The sequence below is a fragment of the Channa argus genome, chromosome 13, assembly GCF_033026475.1.
Source record: "Channa argus isolate prfri chromosome 13, Channa argus male v1.0, whole genome shotgun sequence".
Lineage (NCBI taxonomy): Eukaryota > Metazoa > Chordata > Actinopteri > Anabantiformes > Channidae > Channa > Channa argus.
Window position 1 is genome coordinate 6,677,429 of NC_090209.1, and position 23,994 is coordinate 6,701,422.

General features: G+C 39.8%; 1 protein-coding gene across 21 annotated transcripts in view; it reads left to right on the forward strand.

Annotated features, from left to right (window-relative positions):
- Nucleotides 1-23,994, forward strand: part of LOC137139366 (rap1 GTPase-activating protein 1-like) — a 47,076-nt gene that overhangs the window by 8,223 nt on the left and 14,859 nt on the right. For 2 of the 21 annotated variants that reach the window (XM_067526497.1, XM_067526518.1), the window contains exons 1-3: nucleotides 3,660-3,860; nucleotides 11,010-11,045; nucleotides 21,691-21,784. In XM_067526497.1, the coding sequence (XP_067382598.1) occupies nucleotides 3,817-3,860; nucleotides 11,010-11,045; nucleotides 21,691-21,784 (174 nt within the window). In that variant the 5' untranslated portion in view covers nucleotides 3,660-3,816. The other 19 variants (XM_067526495.1, XM_067526502.1, XM_067526510.1 and 16 more) reach the window with 15 other exon arrangements.

Consider the following 23,994-nt stretch of genomic DNA (forward strand, 5'->3'; position numbering starts at 1 on the left):
ACTGTTCCAGGTGGAAAACAATGTGCCAGTGTAGGACCCCATCCTCTCTCATATGCATACCCTCAGTGGCCAGTTTATTAGGTACACCTGTACAACCTAATGCAGTCCAATACAGCAGCTCTGCCATGAACTGTACTTTTACAAGGTTATAATTGGCCCACCCTATTTAAAATGAATGAGGAGGCCAAAATTTTAGGACCACCTCATCTTATTATGCACTCCTGTACCACTCCACTACCCGCTCTGATCTCGAGAGTAGAATTATCACCTTTCTGACAGCTATGTTACATTAGATCATACAGGTACCTAAGGTACAGGTACCTAATAAAGTGACCAGTGAGTGTATGTTTTTCTTGTCATTAAAGGAACTATTCCAGCTATGTGACAAATTTGCTCCCTTTGATCCTTTTGACCACAAATGAAAATCTTTTGCTATGAATTATTATTATTTCTTGGATATATGTATTTGTGCTGTTTCCTTAGCTACCTTATTTTCCTTCCTCCTAAAGAGATGGCTTTGCACTTTATTAAGTGGCTTATGAATATGGAGCCCTGGTTTGAAACCAGAGAAATGTTGAGAGAATAAACCAAACCAAACTTTAAATACAGATTAAAGTGTTGCCGAAAAACAAATAACAAAAATAAAACAAACAAAAAAGCCCTATTTTTAATAAAATCTCAATTTGGTTTGTAGAAGACTTGATTTATCATTTGGCCCAGGCTCAAACACATACAACACAACAATTCGATTTCTTTAAAAAGAAAACAACTGACCTGATAAATTACGATGCACCACTCTAACAAAGGCTTTTTTGCACATTTTGCCTCTTTAATCACCATCTGCTTGACAGGCACAACACTGATTTATTTCTCAGAAGCAAATTTCCTGCTCTATGAAAGCACATCGGAGGATGAATGAATTCTGTCCACTTCTCACTCCTCATTTATCACACATACCAACTTTTCCTTCACATTGGCCAAACTACTGCTGCTCCCCTTTCACACATGCAAGTCAGAGAAGACATCCGACATCTGTTTAATAACAGCATACATCAGTATTTGTTTATGAAATAGTGGTTATTAGAATTTAAGATTATGATCATGATTAATGTGGTTGGTTTAGCCCTATATAAAAAAAGGTGGCACGAACAATGTGCTTCTCACATGGGGAGATGCAGAGGGTCTTTTCTCTACAAGCATATTGTCAACTGTGAGGTGTGTTTTGCTTTTGGCTGGGTGAGCGTTTTTTGGGTGTTGCAGTATCCGTACTTTTTGCAGCTCTGATAAAATGGACATCAGGGAGGGATCTCTATTTCTTTTGTCCTCCCAAGATTCATCCTGCCCATCCACATCGTTAAAGACAAAAGAAGAAAGCTGCTTGGAGGGCCGGGCATTGAGGTGACGTATTTATTATAGGCTTCATGTCATGGCTGCACCCATTTGAATGCCTTACACACACCACAGTTGTTTTAGCTAATTGAATTGTCAGAAAAGGAGACGGCAGTAAAGGTAGAACCAAGACTGATGCACTGAATCAATAGAGTGGCATTTGTGCCAAGGATCTGAGATTGTTAAGATTAAACGAGTAGTGAGAACTGATGACTGAGAACTGACAACTGATGACTTTAGTTAGTTGCTTAAAGTGAATAAGATACACTCATAGTATTTAACAGTCTACATCTACAACAACGAAAAAACTTTTAACGTGACAGTTTTAAATACCGTTAAAATTCTTTGTCAGTTTTCTACTTTTCCTTTTGTTAAGCTTGTCTTCTTATGTATTATACCCCATTATTATCATAATAATTTCATGAGAAGATGTAAAAAATATTTTATTCCAACTTTATGCACAACAGCGTATATAATATAAACCATAATCATCTGCTACATTGCTAGATATGTCGTTTGAAGACGCCCCACACACTAGGGTTGTATCTGGCTGTTGCATTCATCCAAGTATTTAAAATCGTAATGTGAGGGTTAGCAGGCCTATAGAGGGGAGGGGAGTGGGTGATGGAATGTGAGACACAATGACAGAATGATTTAGGTAACTTTAGATTTCTAGAAAAATGAATCATTGGTTATTTAAAAATAAATCTACCAAAAATACACTATGCTGACGAGTACTGTCATCACCACATGTAATAGTCTCTGAAATCAGGCGCCAAAGGTTTTGGTTTAACAAAACCTATATTTGACCGAGAGTGTGTCTCTTCAATGGGCCCTATATAATGTTTTTGGTAATTTTATAATGTACCTTATTATTAACATGCTCAAAGTGACAATGCTAACATGGTTGTCTTCCCTTAGCTTGTTGGCATGGTTACCTTAATTGGCTATGTATCACTTAATACAATGTTCAGCTGCAGATGAACAAATTAGAGAAATGAAAATGTTAACGTAACAATAGTTAAGTCAACCTTATGGTGAAAACAGTAGGGATAAAATCATGTAAATTGGCTTCAGCCTCTGAAGACAAAAAACAAAACAAAAAAAAAAAACATTGATCAAATCAGCACTTTAATCAATAAAGTCTCTATCAGGCTGAAATCTGTCCAGTGAGATAAACACACCAAATGGCCAGGAGACAAAGTGAGGTCCATGACCAACAAAGTCACTCAAGGACTCTGGTGAAATGTTTTTAGAAAATTGCAGGCTCGGTGGGGGTGGGGGTGGGGGGGGTGGTTTGTAATGTATAGTTTGTTACATTCATTCATTAATTAAGCGCACATCTGCTCAGTCAGTGCTTTGCAGTTAATTGGATGAAGACTTGACTTGACGCTTGGGGACCTTGCTGGGTACGATTTTTATTATTTTTTTCATATACATTTTAAGTAAATTTAACTGACTACAAACCTCAAACACAGCTGATTCTGCCCTGCCTAACAATGACCCTGAAAGCAGGACTCTACTTCATCCAATGTGAATGTCTTATCAGTTAGCTGGCTGGTATAAGAGACTGCAGTCCTTCCTTATTCAATAGTCCTTCACACCATTAATGCATTGTTGACACTGCTGCCAGTTCATCAGACTCAACAGACTGCTAGAGGAGAGACTCTGCGTCCAGACATTTACTCAGTTTAATCAATGCGGCTAATAGCACTGCAGTGTAACTCTGTGTTACATTAATCTTTCTTTTGTGTGGACGCCACAGGTGATGTGTTTTCAAAAAAAAAGAATTACGAGGGAGATGAACAGGTTAGAAACTGATTTCAAGGTCCTCACCTACACTGTGCAGGAGTGGAGTTGCTAATTCAAGGCAAGGCTGAGTGATTGGGATATCTGTGAGGGCTGATGAACTGTTGTGTGACGTCGAAAGCTTGTTTAACCAGCTGTGTTCCAGAGGTAGAACAAGTGCTGCAAGACTGGGTTTAAGACAACCATCACACTCCCCAGAACTCCTCTGTATTTGGGCTCTAGCCATTTTCTATGTTGCTTGTGTCAGTGCTGGTTTCAGGGATTACGATTGAAACACCTGCCAGTGTTGTCTCCGTGAGGCTGTCACCGCAATCCTGGTTCCCTGGGAGACTGGCATGTTCAGCAGCCCTCACTTTAGCCCCCTCCCCCTTTCCTCCCTCGTCTTCCTTCATCCTCTTGCTGATTCTTCTCCTGTTTGAGAAGGAGGTGTGTGATTTAGGAAGAGGCAGGGCACGTGAGCCAAAGCCGGTGGGAGTGGAATTTATACGGCAGGCAAAGCATACACACACACTCACACACACTCACACACACACCCACATGCTCAGTCAGCGTAAGTGACACAAGTCCTGGCTCCATTCAGCACTGAGTTGACTGACTCACTGCTGTCCATTAGCCGGCATGCCGCAGAGAAAGAGGAGTTTCACTTTTGGAGCCTATGGAGGGTAAGAATGAAATTTCATAATAAAGCACGATCTCCAGTTTACATTTAAAAGACTGTGGATCGGTTTATTTCTACCCTTTTGAGGACTGTGGAGATTCTCAGTCTGTATTCCTTTCTGCATGATTCTGCTTTTTGCACTGAAATGCCGTTAGGTCTGTCACAACAGCTTTTCTCGTAAATGTCTTTGTTGACATTTTTGTGCCGTTCTCTTGTAAATTGGACCTTTTACTGCTGTTGATGCTTCTTGATAAGGATTGAATAAAGGTTACATTGTGCACAGTACTGTTAAGATATCAGATGTAAAAGCATTAACAAGATAAGGTAACACATTTAACAGAGAGAAAAGTAACACAAGGTTCAGGTTGCAGCAAAGTAGTAATAGGCATGAAGGGCTGCTACTGAAGCTTGGACAGAGGTGATGATGTGTGATAGATGTGAAAGTTATTAGCTACTGTAAAAGAATGAATTCTATCATGCACTATAAGAAACAACCCAATTATGCCCCCGTGTTGTTTGTTTATGTCTGTGCTGCTGTACAGTATGTATACATGTGTAGTCTGTGTGTGATTCACTTTTGATGCTTTGCAGTTGTGGAGCATTTATTATTTTCCATATGAAATGGAAAAAATACTTGTATGCTGCATATTTCTGTGGCCCGCGTCAGACTCTGCAGAAACAGTAGACAGTCAGTCAACAACTTTTTCATGGTCAGAAGGTGAACAGGTGCCCCAGTGCAACAGCATGCCTGACTGACTTTATCAAGGATAAGTGTTGGAAGGGAGCCTCATGAGAGTCTGAAAATATACTGTCGGCTGTGGAGACAGTAGTCATGGCTGGACTGGGCTGTGCAGTAAACTTCACTGTATTAAGCACGGCAGCAATTGATATGAGTGTGTTGGAGCTGTGGGCCATGTCGAGCCAGAGACGCCAAAGCAAGCAATGTGGGTGGGATATCCGTGCAGGAGGAGGAGAACTTTGGTAATAATTTATTTTATGAGTCCATACTTTTCTAGTAATTCCTTAGAAAGTTTACCCGGAAATAAACACGTTATTTAGTACTAATGAATGATCGAATTGTCTTTAACTACCTGAGTTCAATGCGCTACCAGGGTGTCTGTCTGCTGTCTTAAGCGATGCAACTGCAACCTTCATCACTTTCTTCCGAATTTTTCAGATGACTGCACATTGCATTGGGCATTAGCTCTTTCTGTGTTAATGGTTAAGCTTACAGTAGCTTCTTAGCATTGCCCTTGAACACCGTTGCACTTGGCATTTCGATAGGTCAATCTGATTGTTCACATCAGCAGGTGACCTCTAATACACTCTGCCCTCCTCATCCCATTCAGAAGGCATTCACTGAAGGGTGTGCAGCCCCTCTGTTCTCTGTGGGGTTAGTCATCTTTGCCACATCATGTTCTAAACTGCAAGTTGGCCATCAAATACTAATGGAACTGCCACTGAATTGCAGTTGTTTTGTGTTAGGTTTCTTTATTGGTCCTTTCTTTCACTATTACACGCAGACAGCCTTTTACTGGCCGTGTCGGATGCTATTGAGGAAATGTTCCTTAGCTAAATTTGACCATAATATTGCAACACTGAGCCTTCCTTTCCCTTTGTCTCTGGTTTTTAGGGGAAACTTGCCTTACATGACATACTGTGGCTTCATGAAGTGTTGTATCATGAAATAAACAGAGCTATGACCTGCATCTTAGATGGACCGAATGTTCACCCAGTAACCTCAGTGACAGGACCTTCAGGCAACCAGCACAATACTGCTGCTTGTATCTCATAGAAAGTTTGAAAGAATGCTTGTCAAACCTGCTCAATACCAAGCAACTGGAAAGACCCACATTGTTTTCGTGTCTGAGTAGGACTGGATTACATGTGACGTTTGTTGGTCAGCTGTTTTGAAAATGTAATTTCCCCAAGTAAACAGAAATGGTGGTTCCCAATGCAAAACAGTGTATTTGGATCATAAAAGCAATGATTGTGTATGTTGAAGATTTTTAGTCATTTTTAAATAACACAGAATATAAACTGCTCCTTCACTTTAAAGAATGGCAGGCTGTATGTTGATCAAAACCTAATTAAAAGTACCCAGTGTTGTTGTTTTATAATGGAAGGCATTTCTCTCTTATTGATTTTTGATGATGTTGCGTCTAGTGTTTATTGTCTCGGATATTGTGCAAAAAGTCTTTTTGTTTGACAAAAGCAAATCTTTGCATGACAAAAGATGATTAGACTGCAAAGGCAGAGCCACTTGAGAACAGGAGGCCATTTGAGTACCTTTCCAGGGCCAGCAGCAAAACAAACAGGAGATGAAGGCCAATCAGAGGGCTCTTCATTGCCTACTCAGTCAGTCCACCATGCATATTTACCCTGACATTCACATTCATATTCCCAGTGCCAGTGGCAGGCAATCTATGAACAGGCAGAGGAGGCACTAGGTGAGCTGCAATTAATTATCTAATTTCCGTGGCTCTACCAATCGTTGACACATTTTATTCATATATAAAATAAACGTGTAATCCCACCTTAGCCTGCTCCAACAGGTGTGTTGCTGCACTCATGTGGGACAGTGGCACTGAGATGTTATGGTTCATAACACGGTAACTAATCAGCAAATGAGGTAGAAAATATCACCAGAAAGAGAGAAACAAATGGGTCACAATAACGTTTACTGTATTTGTTATAGAGACATCATCTGTGTCTCTAGTTGGTTGGTGTGATATTGTAATTACATTTTCAAAAACATTTCTCTACCCATATACATAATAACATAAATGATATTGAACTAATTAAATAAAACGTTACAAGGTTAAATGTCTACATAAACTAAATAGTAATCAAGACACTGACAACAACAGATCTGATTTTGTTGCTGCATATGATAGATATCGTAGGGCTTCCTAGCAGTCAGCATAGCTGTGGTACCAATGTGTGTGTGTGTGTGTGTGTGTGTGAGTGTGTTTTCAAACTGTATACACTGTACCCCACTGTACCGCAGCTAAATGAGGACATTCAGCCACTTTATGCTCATTTCTCCCTCAATGGGCTCATTCACACTCACTGGGTGTACACTCTAGATCTAGTCATGTGCAGTATTGTTTGACAGAGATACTCATTACTGCCCCGGGTGTTGTTTATCAAGAACTTGTTCAGTATTCCTCAAGGCCTTATGTGTCGGTCTGTGTTGTGAGAATATGTGTTGTTGTAGGTGTCAATGTGATTAAGACCTTATTCAGGCTCACATACTGTATTCATTCAGCAAATTGCATTTGTTATTTTATAATAAAACTGTTGGCGACAAATATTGGAGGGATCCTATTACATTTAGTCATTCATTCATGTTCCCATCAGGATGAATTGATTTACCTTGTTGATTCCTGTTCGTCACTAATCCTGGGCACTGAGGAAGGACTGAAGTCTGAAACTGAAGTTTATTGTAGGCTCTGGAAGAGCAATCATTTCTGTATAAGCTGGGTTCACTTGGAAAATGTTCTTTAAACTATTAAAGAGCTTTTTAAATAATAAAGGATAAAAAAATATTTTTGTATTATAATTTTATTCCTAATGAAAACAGTTTAAAATGCTTATACTGGCAGGGCGTGTTAAAGGGCTGCTCTAAATGTTCTTTCAGGTGCAGTCCAGGGCATTTTTAAATATTTTTGGTCGTGTCGGTGTCGGTCTCTGTGTGGATTATGCTAAATTTAGAATTTCCTTGTATTTCTGATATAGAGTTAGTCCTGCAAGAGCATGTTACGCCAGCAGATTTGTGGCTGAACAGCAAACTAGCTTTAAGCTGGATTTCTTCTTGTCATGAGCAGTGTTGCTGACTTGAAATCCACCACAGACCTTAGCTAATTGCTGAGCGAGAAGAATGTTTAAAAGTTTGTAGAAGGAGGAAATTATAAGCTTTACTTAAAGTCAGATAAACTTAAATGGACTAATTGTCAAAGGTCATGCCTGACACAATTATAGCCCCGGGTGCTTGAGAGTAGCTTTAAGTCTTTTTGTCCCTTGCTGATGTTTGTTTCCATGGCAACCAGCTTGTGGTTAGTACCTAGTGAAGGGGAAGCATGAAGAATTGTTTGGCTACCACCTGCTGAGCTGCAGGTCCTCTCTGTGCCACGTTGCATTCCTAAATGTTAAAAAAAAAGCAGGTACTACACACGCCATCTTCACTGGGAGACTTGAATGTGCAAGTGTGATTGTTGGCCCACAAAAGCATTAGCCCCGGCAAATTTGCCTGTCCAACCGTTGTTCTCTCAGAGAAGGACAGAAGATTCTTTGTTTTACTGTTACGGAGAGTTTTTCCCATTTAACTGCCGTCAGCTCTTCTGCTTCTACTCTATCAGTGTTGATTTCCTACTTGTATGCCTGTCACAGATGAGTTTAGTTTCTTTAATGGGAAAAGTGACAATTGATGGATGATGACGTGATTCTTTTCATAAACCAATCGTGTGTAATGATATTAGATATTCTGCACTTCTAAAATAATGAACACCAGCAGACAGACTTGACATGCTCGCATTTTTATAGATTTGCCTTTGCTGAGATGTGAGATTCTTGTTTTAGTATAAATAGTATATTCTATCACACTATTTTACCTTGTGGCTTTCTTTGATTTTATATTTAACCTGATTTTATTTATTTCATTATATTTATTTTCCTTTTTAATGTACAGCACTTTGTACTCTGTTTGATAAGTGCTTTATAAATAAAAGTATTATTATTAGTATTATGATGTTCAGATAAAATGTGGACTGTAAAATACGTGAGGTAGGTTATCAGCTTTTCCTGCAGCTTTTCTATTCAGTTGTCTAGCCCCCATGTATAAACACAGCTCTTCTTTAGCTTGAGCAAGGTGGCAGAGTAAAATACGTTACTGTCAGTAGCCATGTTTTAGCAGCTTAGCCCAAAGCTAATGCACCTTTCATAATCTTACCTTTTTTTTAAAAAGAAAAAGTCCCTTATGAAAGAGTATTTTTTATTGCAAATTTCCTGTTATTATTTTTGGTGTTTCATTTCGAGTTGTTATCCAATAATCTCAGCACACCCTTGTTGATTTCACTTCACGGGAATTTTATGAAACCTGAGCATGGGGCAACAGGGTTAGAAAATGTTATTCTTAATGATGCAGCACATTCAGCTTCACAAGACCATAGCCGACAGCCTCTCTCCCAAAAACCTGTCTGCACTCCACTTAAGGTTTAGTGCTGATTAGGTCTGTCCTGCACAGAAAAATCAACACTGACCATAGATTTGAGATAAAGCAACGACACCAAATCGGTCCCAGTGTCATTACATATCACTTGGCGTCCTGGGGTTGAAAATGATGAATGATCTACTTCGCTGAGGGAAATCAAGCGACGACCGACTGTAACAACAAGAGGCTGCTGATTCGTGACTCCACGGTACAGAGAACAAACAAAACCCCCTTAAGGCCTGTTTCCTGTCACTGACACACTTTTCTCAGAAGGAGGAACTCTAGGTTTTCAATTGGAAAATTTCACACAACAAAAGAAGAAGTACATTTTTTTTTTTTTTTTGCTTTTGGGCCTAACATTACTTCATGTTCAGTGAAACTTTGATGCTTTGTTTTTGGATAAATGAAAACAGAAGCATCTTCTGTAGCTGACAACTTCTGTAAATCCATCATGTTAGTAAATGTCTGTAAAGTTGATTGCCCTGAAATTATGTACAGACAATTATGACACCGAGAGGATGAATTAAATCTAGTTAATATTTAATGTTACTACTCAGTTGTAGTTTTTAGTTAAGTGGTTCACTAATTAGTAAATGTTAGCAAGACCATAAGCTGTGATTTTGAGTATTGTGGGCATGTTCGCATCTTTTTAACCTATATTCCGAAATAAGAGGAATCACCTCTCCTCCAAATGTGTTTGTCTAATCCTTTTTGGTGTTGCTGTGTCATGCAAGCTAATCATGAAAGATGAGTAAGAGGTCTGGGCTATGGCAGTGCGACAGTGAGACACAGGGTGGACGACAGCTGGGGACTCAAATGTGGCATGAAGGATGAATAGAGTCACAGCAGACAGAATCTGCAGAAAGAGGAAAATGATAGTGAAAAATCATCCTAACAGCTCAGGTCCTTTTTGTATTACGTATCTTATTTCTGCTACTTTCTGTCGGATCATCCTGAGCATTTCTAAGGGGTCACTATACAGTCTTGAGGCAGCTGCATGAGCCCTGACAGACATACTAAACATTCCCTTCCCCCTGTGTCACCACCACCCGCCATCACAAGAGACAGGCCAGCAGCCATGAGTCAGTCACTGGACAACCGTTGTCAAATACCCACTTTGTTGGCAGCATGCTGAGGTAAAGAGCTGCATCAATTGTAAAGTTGTGATTTGTCTTTATGTTTGTTATATTTTCAGACCAGTGGGGTATTTGGTTCCTTTTTGTCAGGGTGTCAGATTCTTGCCTTATAAAGTTAAACATCCTTCTCAGTGGTTTTGAGGTTAATGAGCAGAAAGTCTACTTTTCTCAGACATGTGGTCTGTATTATTTTGCACACACAGTGCCATCTATTGGCCAAAACCGAACTCTGCTTGTTCATCTGAGGATGTCTCAAAGCTGCATCTTCTGGTTATTGTTTTCCGAGATCGCCACTCAAATCTGTTTATCCAAAGTGACTTGAGGACAGATGATGCCTCAGAGTGTCGATTAAAACCAGGACAAGATTCATTTGGGTTCAGTAAACACCAGTCTGGGATCATCCTTTCATCCTTGTAAATGCTACTTCAGCAGATGGCAGGAGTTATTTCAGGCCAACGTAGGCCACTGCGTAACCCCTCCCGGTTCTGTGAACTTTTTGCAATTGGAAAGGAAAACCCACTATTCCTCTGCACTTTGAACACTAATATTAGTCTTATTAAACTTAATAGCACAAAGGCAAAGGCAAGAAAAGGAAGATTCAGTTATACAATATCAGGTGGTGATACATTCTGATTTTTAAAGTTTGATTTTTCTGAGAGTTATAAGTAGAATCAAAATCTTTTTTCTGAGAGTTTATGTTGCATCCAAGCAACAACATGATTATCAACATGGAACAAGTGCTGTAAAATGACTATATCTTATCAGTATGGTTTTTAATAGCTGTATTTCATGTGTTTTCTTTCAGAGTGGACAAGACATTTGCCAAGGCCAGAAGCAAATGGTGAGCTTTTCTTTTTTACTTTCCCCAATAAATTGAATAATTAATAATAACATCTCAAGTAGGGTTTGTAGGGTTTCATTTGTAGGAATGAATCAGTCCACTGAGTAGAAAGTAAGTAAGATGAATGAGCCAGTGAAAGGTAGAGCAGACGGGGAGCAGTGGGGAAACAGATATCCACTCCTTCCTGCCATCTCTGCAGTGCTGGCAGGGTTGAAGTACTGCTGTGTGTGGCACGTGGAGACAGGCAGGGAGCTGAGCATGCACACCTCTTGGCACTGCAGATACGCCACTTAGACTGTGAATGCTTAGGTGTGGTGGAACGAGTGTCTGGCCCTCAACCCCCTTTGTCTGACTGCAGCAGGTTAAACAGTGACTCGCCGCAGTATCATCGCTCTTTCCCACTGGAATACAGATAACAGGAGGATCCCTTTCACCAACAAGGCCTGCATTACTCAACAGTGACTGGGCTTGTTTGCAGGGACTGCAATTAGGCTGTCAGGCTACTACTGCAGCAGACTGCACGGTAGAGAAGAAGCCGAGAGACAGAAGCAAAATAAAGAGGAAGAGGAGAATCTAAGAATGGATACTAAGAAGCAAAGGAGATCAAATAAATATTGTCATGACAAAGAGGAAGAAGGATAAAGGAAGTGAGTAGATGACGTGATGTGACAGGAAGAAAAGAAGAGAATAACAAAACGTATTTAATTCATTTAGGTGAATTGTGTTAAATTATTGCCAGTGTTAATACTCAGTGGGACACATCAGTAACTTCACACAACAACACCTGTGGTGCTAGGAGAAACAACAGTGAGAGTGGCATAAAATCATTGCTGTTAGAGAAGGACGAGCAATTGCCAAAAAACGGAAAAACAAGAACAACAAGGACAACAGCTAAAGTTAAAGTCATCCTTCAGCTATTATCTGATAAATAGGATTGAAGAATAAATTAGACACAGTAGGCAACCCTGCAAAATGCCATGCTCTCCTTTTCGAATTGGAAGGCCAAAGAAATTCTGGTAAGTTTTGTTTTAACTTACTTTAAGCATTTGTTGACAACTGCATGATTCCGCCAGTGATTAGTACGTTCAATATCAACCTGCCAGCCTGCATTGGACTAAAGTTGTCCCAACATTCAAGAAATGTGTGTCCCTTTCAAAAAACAGCCATGTACTAAGGATCATCTCGTAGTTTGGATATTTTACACTGGCAATGATGTTTTCCTTGATCCCATATCTCTGATCTGTTTCATTAATTTAATATCAGGAATTACTCAGTTTTGATCTTCTAACTGGTGTAAATTAAATGTTTAACAACCATATTCCATCTGGTTATTGTGGGCCATACACAATAAACAGATGATCCTCAGGCCCTGTCTCCACTCTCTCCAGGGGAGGCATGTAAGTGATTGTAATCCTGTCTTGCTCAGCTTCCCTAGTGGGAGAAAATGGAAGAGGAGTGTTGGTGTGGATAATGGCTATACTGAACTGTTATAAGAGCCTCTGTCTTTTTCTCTGTCCTACACACATACAATCATTCATCCAGACACAAAGTGCATTCGGCCTCTCTATCCATGGAAAAAGATAGAATATTGTGGCTGGCTGTTTGCTGTATAACTTCCTTCCCATTAAAAAAAAATTGAGCTCTGATCCTACTGTCTGTACCGTATTGGAGCTTCAGCTCACTCGGCCTTCATGTGGAACAGGTCTTCAATTCAGGTGTTCACTTTTTCTAGTGAGGGGTGATTCAGGTTAGAAATTGAATAAAAACAGAAAAAACACATGATAGGATCAGTTAAGGTTTTTGCTTAGTTCTCTAACCCACCACATACGTTTTCTTTCTTGCAGCTGGATATACTTTATTTGAGCTGAACTTTAGAGTTGTGTTGCATCGTTCACTCTCACTCTGCCCTCTAGTGGTAATAAGAGAACATGCATGGTGCATTTTGGCAAAGCTTTTGTTTGTGTGGGGCAGCGTGGGGGTGGAGTGGGGTAGCACTGCTGCCTCAGGTCTCCATTCGCAGCCTTTCTATGTGGAGTTTGCATGTTCTCCCTGTGCTTGTCTCGGGTTCCTCTGTGCACTCCAGTTTCCTCCCACAGTCCAAAGACTTGCATGTTAGATTAATTGGTGACTCTAAATTGCCCATATGTTTGAATACAAGTTTGAATAGTTTTCTGTCTGTGTATATATATCCCCAATGACAGCAGGGTTAAACTCCAGCCACTCCCCCCAACCCTTAAAAGAATAAATGCTTGATATCTGATAGATGGTTCAAGTTTGTGTTTTTTTTTCTTGTATTTTAGCCATCAAATATCATTAGTTTTGCCTAACAAGTTTACAGGTTATTTTTTGTTGCTTAATGAAAAACCTTACTATTTATTTTATACTGTAGGATTTGATTCCTCGTTCTATTTTTATTATACTAATATTTATATTATCAAAATTCTAGGGCTCTGTCAACCTTTATGTCGACCTTCTGCATTTAAGCACTTGAGACATGTCACTGTAAACACTCCTCTGTTTGTGTTCACTGATTTCCCATGAGATGTCACTCTGCATCATCCTCTGCACATGCGCTCACCACTAACCGGGACTGGGTGTCGTTTTGCTTGTGCATGCTCATCTGTGTGTGTCAGGCTGAGTTGGTCTGGAAGAGCAGACATAGTTGGAGAGCAATCTGTCAAGCCAGATCAGGCTAGACTGCCTCTCTGTGACTCTCCTGCTGTCCGACCAGATATAGAACAGAACTGACATGCTCGCCCCTGGTTCTACCCATCTCAGTAATCCAAATCCTAACATGTCATCCACCATCCAGCACCGGATAAAGATGTCTTTAAACAAAAAAAACAAAAGAAAAAAAACAAAGTTCAAGTAACAGCCGGCTGTTGAAGACTGAAGGAAGACAACTTTGACAGGACATTTCCCTTTTAATTTCATCTGATTCTTTCTGCATTTCTTTGACATCTCTGAGTTGTTCCACTATTATATTAAGAGTTTACTTCTTTGCTTTCAGACTGTCTGTTGGAGTATCTTCTTCTTTGGAAGATAGGGCTTCAGGTATTGGAGTGGCACACAAGGTCTTATATTTGCAGATGTGTAAATCAGATGTGTTAAGTCTGTTTATTGACACTTGTCATGCATAGGATAGAAATGCTGCTTTCCTGCTGTACTTTCTCTCTCATGGACAAAGAAGTTGGGCAATTGAATGAAAGTTATTGTCATTAAATACTCTAGGATCTCTCCCAAAACCAATTAAAAAAAAACTATTCTATTTTCAACAAGATACATATTTTATCAATGAACAGAAAACAACAAGACACATCTGCATGGCTGTGATTTCTTGACAGTGACATGGTGAGGGCTAAGTAAGCTGGGCCTAATGGTAGAGTGAACATGCTTCATTGAAAAACATCTGCTGTACCTGGCCTTTTTAATGCATACTGAATATGACCAGCTGTCAGGGGAGGGGGCTCAGGAGAACCCAAAGAGGATCTTTTTCATGCATTACATCCAACAGATGTTTAATTTATAAATCCTAGCATGTCAAATTTGATTGTATAGTATATTTCCTATTCTTGCAATGAACACAGCAGCATAGAATAAAAACGTGCACTTGGTATGTTCATGTTTCTCGAAACTCCTAAACAAGATTTCTACATCTGTCTGGATATAATAACTTATGGTCCAGTTCCCCCGGGGAACTAACAGCCGCTCAGACGTATCTCTATTTGCATTATTTGCTTTCATTAGATTGTAGCTGTGGCTAGTTTTATTGCTAAAGGACAAAAATGTGCACGTGACTTAGTATTTCCCACACACACTTGAGTTGTCGAAGTAACAAAACTTCCTTGTTGCACACAGACACCTGAATAAAGCTGACCCGAAGATTATATAAAATATTATGTTACATATTACACCTTATTTCCAGAAAAGTTGGGATGCTGCATAAGAAAAAAAGAATGAAACTTTTGAAAAGTTTTCTTAATTGTAAATAGTACTTTTGCTGTTTGTTTTTTTGTTTATATGTGTGTTTATATCCAATCATAGTATTAACCCCTTACGACTAACTCATTACTTGTAAGATGTTCCAAGAGGTGCTTGCTTTATTATTTATTTACACACTTTTCTGGAAACAGGGTAACTACATATATTTATGTACCTGACCTCCCAGCAAGAGCAAACATTATTTCTTTCGTCATTTTGAGGGCAGTCAGAATTTTGCAACTGCCTTTGGGACCATACACATCTCCAAAAAAAATGGTTTCACACCAGAGACAATCATTCTTCCATTTGTGTTAGCTCTTCAAATCCGTCTCAGGGGTTTGATAACAATAGCTTGGAGAACAGAACAATTCCAGGATCTATTATGTGGTAATTTGTAACATGTGGCTATGGGAGAACTGATGGCGGGCAAGGCAGCAGATGCTGAAGAATTTGGAAATATTGAACAGGGACAACTGTTCCTAATATCGTTTTTCTTCAATGTCTTCACTGTAATACAAGTTGTTTGAGCAGCACAGCTGAACATTTCACACACGTTATAAGCATTGCACAGTAAGTGTGCACTTGGGGATAGTTATCAAACCTCTGGTTCAGTAGGGGGGTGTTGACAAAATAGATAGGTTCACAGGTCATATTAGTCAGAAACCATGAGGAATATCCATTGCATTTACTCTAATACAGAGTTTAATCTATAAAAAAACTAAATTACAGCCATGGATCTGGGGATATCACTTTACCACCTTAGTTTAATCTACTGGGTAGATTGGCCTGACATTTTATGAAGACAAAGGATGAATTATTCTGTCTTACTGTTTTAAATTTTTAGTAAAACACTATTAGATGGATTTCTATAAGATCCTGTACAGGTGTCAACAGTGCTCAGAGACAATGCGTGTTTGGTTACTATTATTCTTGCATCATCAGTAGATTGAGAGTTTTATTTTTGGTAAATTGTCTTTACCAGTAATTGCATAGATTGAGATTGCACCCTGATTACGTTTTATCTACTTCCCACACCAAGACCAAATGTTATATTTATTTAGTTTACTGGTATGTTTTTAACTTGCTGCAGAATTTTTGACATTTAGGTGCCGAAGCTCTACAGCTAGAATGTTGGGGGTTTGTACCCAGGCCGACCGTGTCATTTCTGTGTGGAATTTGCATGTTCTCCCTGTGCTTGCGTGGGTTTCCTCTGGGTACTCCTGTTCCCTACTACAGTCCAAACATATGCGTGTTAGGTTAATTGGTGAATCTAAAAAAAAGTACCCGGGTGTGAATGGTTATTTGTGTATGAGCCAACCGGGGTTTCCTCTGTTTTTGTTCATGTTGTGTATTGTACGGTTAGTTAGATTGAGAAGTGTATTTATAAGTGTACTGATGATGTCATCAATGACATCACATGTCTGCCTTTGAAGTATGCCTTTTAAGTTTATTTAATCATTTAAGAAAAACTATTTAAAAGTAAGGTTGGTTAGGAAGAACACACACAGCTATTGAATTTACAGATGCAGCTGTTGGAGCTAACAAGGAAGGAGCTGATGGAAAGTTAAGTGGGTAGCTGTGGAGCTACATGGTTTCTTACCTTGTTCGGTGGAATTGAGTTGTGAACTGTGGAATCACTACGAGAAATGTGCTCGTGTAATTGAATATGTGTTCAGTGTCTCTGGAGTGGATAATCTTTGGACCTGCCTCTACAGTGTGTCTGTGTTGGCCCACAGATAGACTGGCAACCCATCCAGGGTTTACCATGCCTCTCGCCCTATGGCAACTGGGATAGGCTCCAGCCCCCCTGTGACCCTACACAGAATAAGTGGTTAGAGATAATGGATGGATATATGTTTGGCATTCACATCAGCCTGTGTTTAGAATCGTGTTAGGATGCTAACATGCTAGGCTAAGATATTGAACCTGATAACCATTCTACAGGCAACCACTAGAATTAGTAATTCATGTTGAAAAAAGAGGTCATGTCATGATGAACATGCTCACACGTCATATCTGCTTTCAGGGACCCCCTAATGTAGCCCCATTACCCGGTTCAAAACAAGGCATTTTGAAAATGCTGGATGATCATCACAAACAGTCACAATCACAATCACAGTCTCAGTAGGGTTCAGGTGTGCTGCAGGGAAAGCATGGTGGGGATGTGAAGTTTCTTCAAAACTTTGGAAGCAGTCAGCACTCCTACTTTGAATTGCAAACAAAGTGTGGGCTTGATTAAACAGCCACTTTGTTTAGGAGTGACTGAGGGGCGGGTTTAACAAATTTAAAAACAGCAGGAGAGCCTTCCAATCTCCTGCATCCAACAATGACTAAACAAAAGCCATCCACAGTCTGTGAGATTTGCTGAAAATGCCCTCATTAGTAAGAAGTGACAGAAGAAAGGTGACTTTGAAAGTACACTGATTGTAGTTGCTCATATGAGGATTGACCCTACACAAAACTAACATATTTCTGTAATGATTATTTGTTTCTGGTGTGTGTAAGGGAATGCAGATAAAAGTTTGACTATTGAATGCATCTGTTGGAATGATGTGTTTATGTTCAATAATTAGCTGACATTTATGCTTCAGTGCTGGCAGTTCATCCCCCACGTCTGAGGTCAACCAACACTAATTACATCTGAGCCTGTTGTAGACACACAGTGACTATAACCGTTCATTCATATTTAAGAACAGCATAGACCTCTGTCATATTTGCTGATATATAATGTGTCAGGGATTGGAGCCCTAAATCACAGGCTTATTTTACTCAGCATAACAACAGAAGGATGAATGGGAAGGAGCCTTTTTTCATTGTATAAATTTGAATATGTCACTAAAGCTTGGTGAACAATGAACGCACTTGTTGACTCTTGATTTTTCAAATTTTAATTATTTGGGAATTTTGGGATCATGTTCTTCACCCACGGTGTGAGACTGTGTCCAGAAGGAAATTGAGTGTTAGTATCTAGGATGTCTTGGTTGAGAAATTGCTGCTAAAAAGCTGAAAGTGACAGCCAGACTGAGGATTGGAGAAGGTGAAATTTAAGGACAGCAGCAATTCTCAGAAGATATAGTGTCGGGGCATTGGGGAGTGGGGAGTGGGGGCTGTTCACAGGCTGTTTCAGCAGACTGGTGGGATGGGAATCCCTGGCAGTGGGGCTGCTGTGGAATCTGTAGATGACACTGGAACAGGAGGGATATTGTACTATCAGTTTAAAACCAACTGTCTTATTCCACACAAGTGAAAATATTTGGTTTTGCATTTTCTGGTTCTTGTGCTTTTATTTATTACACAAATATTGATCCCTCAGTGAGATCCCAATTTGATTTGACAGGAACCAGCTGTGATGGTCTGGGTTAAAACGGTACTAATCAGATTTTAAGCAAAAGACAAAGTCTCCTGCGCACAAAATGTTGACTTTTAACCCAAACCCCCCCTTGTCCTGAGCTCTTCCAAAAAACATGGCCAAAAGCAGAAGAAAAATTGTGGGATTATTGTCCCACTAGTGTAGAATGTCTCAGCAAGTTAGTTAATCTGCACATTGTCAGTTTTGTTAAATTATTCTTTTTTCTTTCATGCACATCAGCGAAAGGATTATTTATTTTGTTACAACGTGAGGCTTTTTATGATGCACAGTAGGATAGTGCAGTAATCCTTTCGTATCTCTTCTGTCCGACACACACACCCACCCACCCACACACACACATGCACATATACACTTACTTAACTGTATAGGTGCTTGTTCACTGTATTTACTGAGAAGCTGCCTCGGCAATAAACAATGTGTTGACACTGTACTGCATTAGAGTTTTTTCCAGGGATTTAGCAGGAAAGGCTTCCACTGGTGATATTAGCCGCAGGTCTGCTGGGAACCATAGATAGTTGCCTGGTGGAGGAAATGCACATGCTTAATCTGGGGATTGAAAGAGACATTACAGTAATTAAAAACCATCCCACACATACTTTGTCATCTGACACAATGGGCATTAGAAAGCTGCAATGGCTGTTCACCTTTTGGAGCTTAATGTTGCACATAATTGCTGTGTTTAAGTCCAAACTGTAGGACTTAACAGCACGGTAATATTGGGGTAACAACTAGGTAATAGCATGGTAACAGCAGGTGCAATATCATAGTAATAATGAGGTATTAGGGGGTATACTAAGGAGTAATATTTCTTTATTAATGATGTAAACAGGGTTGTGTTAAAAATAAAATATTAGAAAGTAACATCACAGAAATTACTTGGTATTACTTGGTATTAGTTGGTACAAGTAAGTATCTAGAATACCAAAAATATATGGTTAATAATGTGGAAACTAAATACCAAGAGCTACAGTAATTTCTCCTCAATTTTATGCTAATATCAGTAGTAGTAAAGATGGATGACATGACTGATCTCAAGAAGTGAAGCCATTTTAAACCAGCATGTCATAAACCCTGTCTACTCTCCTCCTATTAGATGTATCCAACGCTTATAGCAACCTAATATTCAGTCATTACGTTACTAAATATGTGAATCTATTTTATTATTAACACATTACCCTGTTACATTGTTATTACACAATTAATACCCCAATATAACCTCACTATTACCCTGCTATTGCTGAGCTATAAAGTGCTAATATCATGCCATCCTGAACACGAACATTTTTTCATATGGTTGCTACAGCAACGGCCCTAGCTGGCTCGTGAGGCACCATAGGGATCTCTGCTTTTCTTTCTCTTTCTGACCGGCAGACTTCAGTCTTTCATTAAATGGATGATGGGAGGTGAAGGGGATAAGAGTGGTTATGGTGGTGTTCAGCCAAGTACCAGATCATGTGTGTGTGCATGTGAGAGTGGAGATGGGGGAAGCACAAAATAGTGTGTGTGAGAGAGTGGGAGGAGAGAGAGAGTGAGGGAGGAGAATTAGCAGTGGAGAGGATGCTTGCTGGGACTGTGCGACAGTCTTAAGAGCTGAGAGTGAAGCCAGCAGGTGAATGACTGATGGGAAGCAGTGAGTGAGCTGACTGGAGCTGGAGAGAGAGAGAAGAGTAAACTAGGAGAGAAACGCAAAGCGAGAGAGGAGATAATTGTAAAGACAGAGAGGGAGAGGGTGTGAGGTGCTTAACTAGAGGAGATGTGTAGACAGTGAGTCATTTGCCTGAGTGTTGGTCACTGTTCACACTTCCCAGGGAGCAGCCAGCGTACAGCTACCACTGTGTGAGTAAGTTTGCCACTCTGCTCCACTCAGGACATGGGCTCATCCAGATGACATGCTGTGACTTGTTCACACAACTGATTTCTGTGCTGCATCACTAACCAGCTGGAGTCTGTTATGTAATTTGTTGTGGCTTTAGGATGAAGCTATGGCTTAGTGCTTACAAGCTGATCTGGAGGAGAGCTTATGTGGTGAAGCTGCACAGAGCAGGCAGGTGTTTGCTAATAGCAGTAGGGTTATGTGTTCTGCACCATAAGATGATGATGAGATTAAGTTTCTAATTTCCTCTTCCACCTTTACTGTGCTGCATGATGTTGTACAACTTACACTTTGGCATTGTGGGATATAATTTTATCCCACTCTAATTTTATTTTCTGTGTGTGCAGCAGACCAAGACCTACTGTAGGAAGCACAAACATCTCTGATACGTATTATTTCTACTTGTATATTTCCAAATGCAATCCATCTTTTAACTGTTGAATTTCCTTTGTGTGTCTGTGTGTGTCCTGGATCCATCTGTTGTGCATGAGTTCTAATGAAGGGTTCAGGGCAGCTGATGCCCTATCTTATCCTGCTCTCCCATGAGAGACCTGCTGGGGCTCCCTGCCTCGCCTCGTTCACTTTTATTGAACCTGCTGAGATTCAAAATAGTTCCCGTTTTTTTCTGGGTGAAGCAGGACTTTCCTTGACTAAAAATTCACCCGTTGTGTAATAGCATGTTTTCTTTCTTCTTCACCTACATTTGAGTACACTCAGTGAATGTGAGACTAGATTTCCGTCTCGGTCACTGTCCATCTTGAGCACCTGTTTGTATTTATTATCTGAACTATTGATCGTCCCAGATGGCTCTATATGTTTTTCACTTTGCATTGTTGCTGTTTTATAACCATTTCAGATCCACTAGTCAATCATATTGTGTGTTTCAAATTGTTAATGAGAGCCTGCAGTTCAAACTGTTCAGTTGTCGGTGTCAGTAGGGCACCTTACTCAGCAGGGATAGTGATCAGTTATCCTGTGGAGAATCCTGCGGAGTATAAAACATTGGCTGCAGGGTTTTAGTGTTGCCATTATCCTTTGCATGATTCTCCTGGGTTAAAGCGGGTGTTTGAATATATGTGAAACCCATCAGTGTGTCTGAACTGCACTAGAAATAAGGACTGTGGTTTAATATGGTTTAATAACTTTTGGGAGTTTTTTGTTTGAACTTACAGCATATAGCAAGAACTTATACATTTACTTATTACACATATGAGGTATAACTTGTATATTACTGCTTAAATATGATCGGTGCTCAAGTATAAGTAACAAAATGCTTTACGTTTTATAGAAAAAAAGAAATAAAAGAAGCTTGTTAAGTGATCAACATTTCCTGAGGCATTATATTTTATTGTACTCTTGCTTGATCTTAAACTGAGTGACCTTTTCTGACTGAATGTTCTCTTGCATCTGTCTGATTGTAGGAAACAAGATGGGAGTGACCCCCGAATTTCTGCAACACTAGAGCCCCAGCTGTTCCAGTCTACACAGCCATACACCACCTCACCATTCCACAGGGTAGGGGGAGAACAACAGGGGGGCTGAGTTTGCACTTTGACCTTTGACCCTTTTCCTATCTTTGTTTCTTTGGTGTCACTGTTCATTTTGGCTCTACACCTGCTTCTGCGTGGATGCATTCACTTGGTGTTCTGTCTGTATTTAATCTCTGGTGACTGCATTAGAGCCAGATTGTCTTCTTGCGGTGTTATTTTAGGTTTTATTCTTGTCTTCTTTTGTTTAACTTGTGTAATTAGAACACACAGAGCATTGCGTCTTTGCCTGAATCAATTAATAGAAATCTATTTTAAGCAGGAAATTGTCAGCTTGGTGCAGGCAATTTCACAATTGAAGCCTAACACGTCTGACTCCATCAAAGCAAACAAAACGAAGCCTGTCTGAGCAGTTGCCATTTTTACATTTAAAAGACAAACTTTGCCTCCAGGATGTGTCACAAAATTGAGAAGACAGTTTAACTTCTGTCTCAGTTAAAAAAAAAAAAAAATCCATAACTGTTTTCAATGATTGTCGGCATTTAGGAATTAGTTTAATTTGATGTATTAATCTTCCTAATAAGGTGAAGTCATAAACAGTAAGTCAGACATGAAGACAGGATTTTGGGACTTCTGTGGGTCTAAAACATTGCATATAATGTGAGCCACATACAGCCGTTATTATGCAGCATTTTTCACTTAGTGTTTTACTATTTTTCCACATATCCTGGAGGCGAAGGTACCTATTTTTAATTAGATACAGTTACATCTAATTTTAGACCTCTGAAAACAAATTGTTTCAACCCCTATTGATATGAAATTATCAATGGCAACATGTCTCATGAGAATATTAAGAGACGCCATGATAATATGATGTACTGTAGTAGAATAGGGGCTTAGTAGGGCAAGACTCGGAGGAGAGTATCACATTAATCAGAGCCCTGTAAAAACTAGGTCAATCTGCAATTAACCCCACCTGGTGTTATGGTCACTGCCTGATTTAAACTACAATGCTTAATCACTGCCATGTCATTTTAATAATACTTCTGAGATAAATAACACAAAAACACAAAGCTGTCATTTTCTTAGACACAACAACATGTATTTTAAGACAAAACAGGTCTTAGATGCGGTGTCTAAACAAGTAGGTGCAATACCAGACTTAAAGTAACAGTTTCAAAACACACACACACACAAATTCCATAGAACCATATGAATTTAAGTTGCAAGTGAGATGCTAAACACCCTCGTTTTAGAAAATAAAATAGAAAATTAGAAGCAGACAGACGATGCATAAAAGAAAAATGACGAAGAATGAGCCCCAGAATTCAATTGATTTCCTCACAGAGCTGGCCAAAGTTTTAATGAGCTCTGTCAGGATTCACATAGTTGCAGCTATTGAGTCTGGAGTACAGAGGAGGTCTTGCACATTTAATTTGCCTCTTGTCATGATGACAATCCTATTAGCTCTCATAATGAAAGGGCTCAGCTCTAACACTGAATGCTAGCCCCGTTCCCCACTGATTCCCACAGCTCCTCTTTTCTGAACGCGTCTGTTGTTCTGCTCAAATGAAATGACTTGTTCCTGTTCCAAAGTTTGTCTTCACTTTGTTTTCAAGATCCCATTGAAGACCTTTGAGCTCTTTTCTCTCACCCAACATTTTTGTATCACACAGCTGGCGATTGTACGGTGTCATTTGTCATTAACCGATATTTTAATACTGCCCATAAAGCTGTGTGCGAACGGGAGATTGCTGAGAATAGACCAGTCAGACTCCACCTCTGATTACCTGTTAGCCTTAGTCAAGACAGAGTTAGTGATAAAGACAGAAAGGGCTGATATGTCATTGGGATATCCTCCTCTACTTTCAGTCACTGGATTACTTATCTTACCTTCAAGCAATACTTTGCATGCAACCTGAGACACTTGTTCATAATCCTGTATGTTTAAAGTACACACTGGGAGATCTGACACTTGGTGACAGTCATGGTGGCAGTTAGCAGAGATGCAGCTTTGCCTTGGATGTCAGAGTGGGACACGGTCATCTTTTGATTATTTGATGAAGACACCACAAGCAGGGAGAGAGCTTAATCCAAACCTGCTGAAGTCAGTCAAGTTAAAACCCATTTTGAAGCTGCAGAACGCCAGTTTTAGGACATTTAAAAATGGCAAAAAATACTGACAACTTTTTCCACGCTCCGATGGTGACAAAGGCACACTGGAGGAAACCCAGCCAT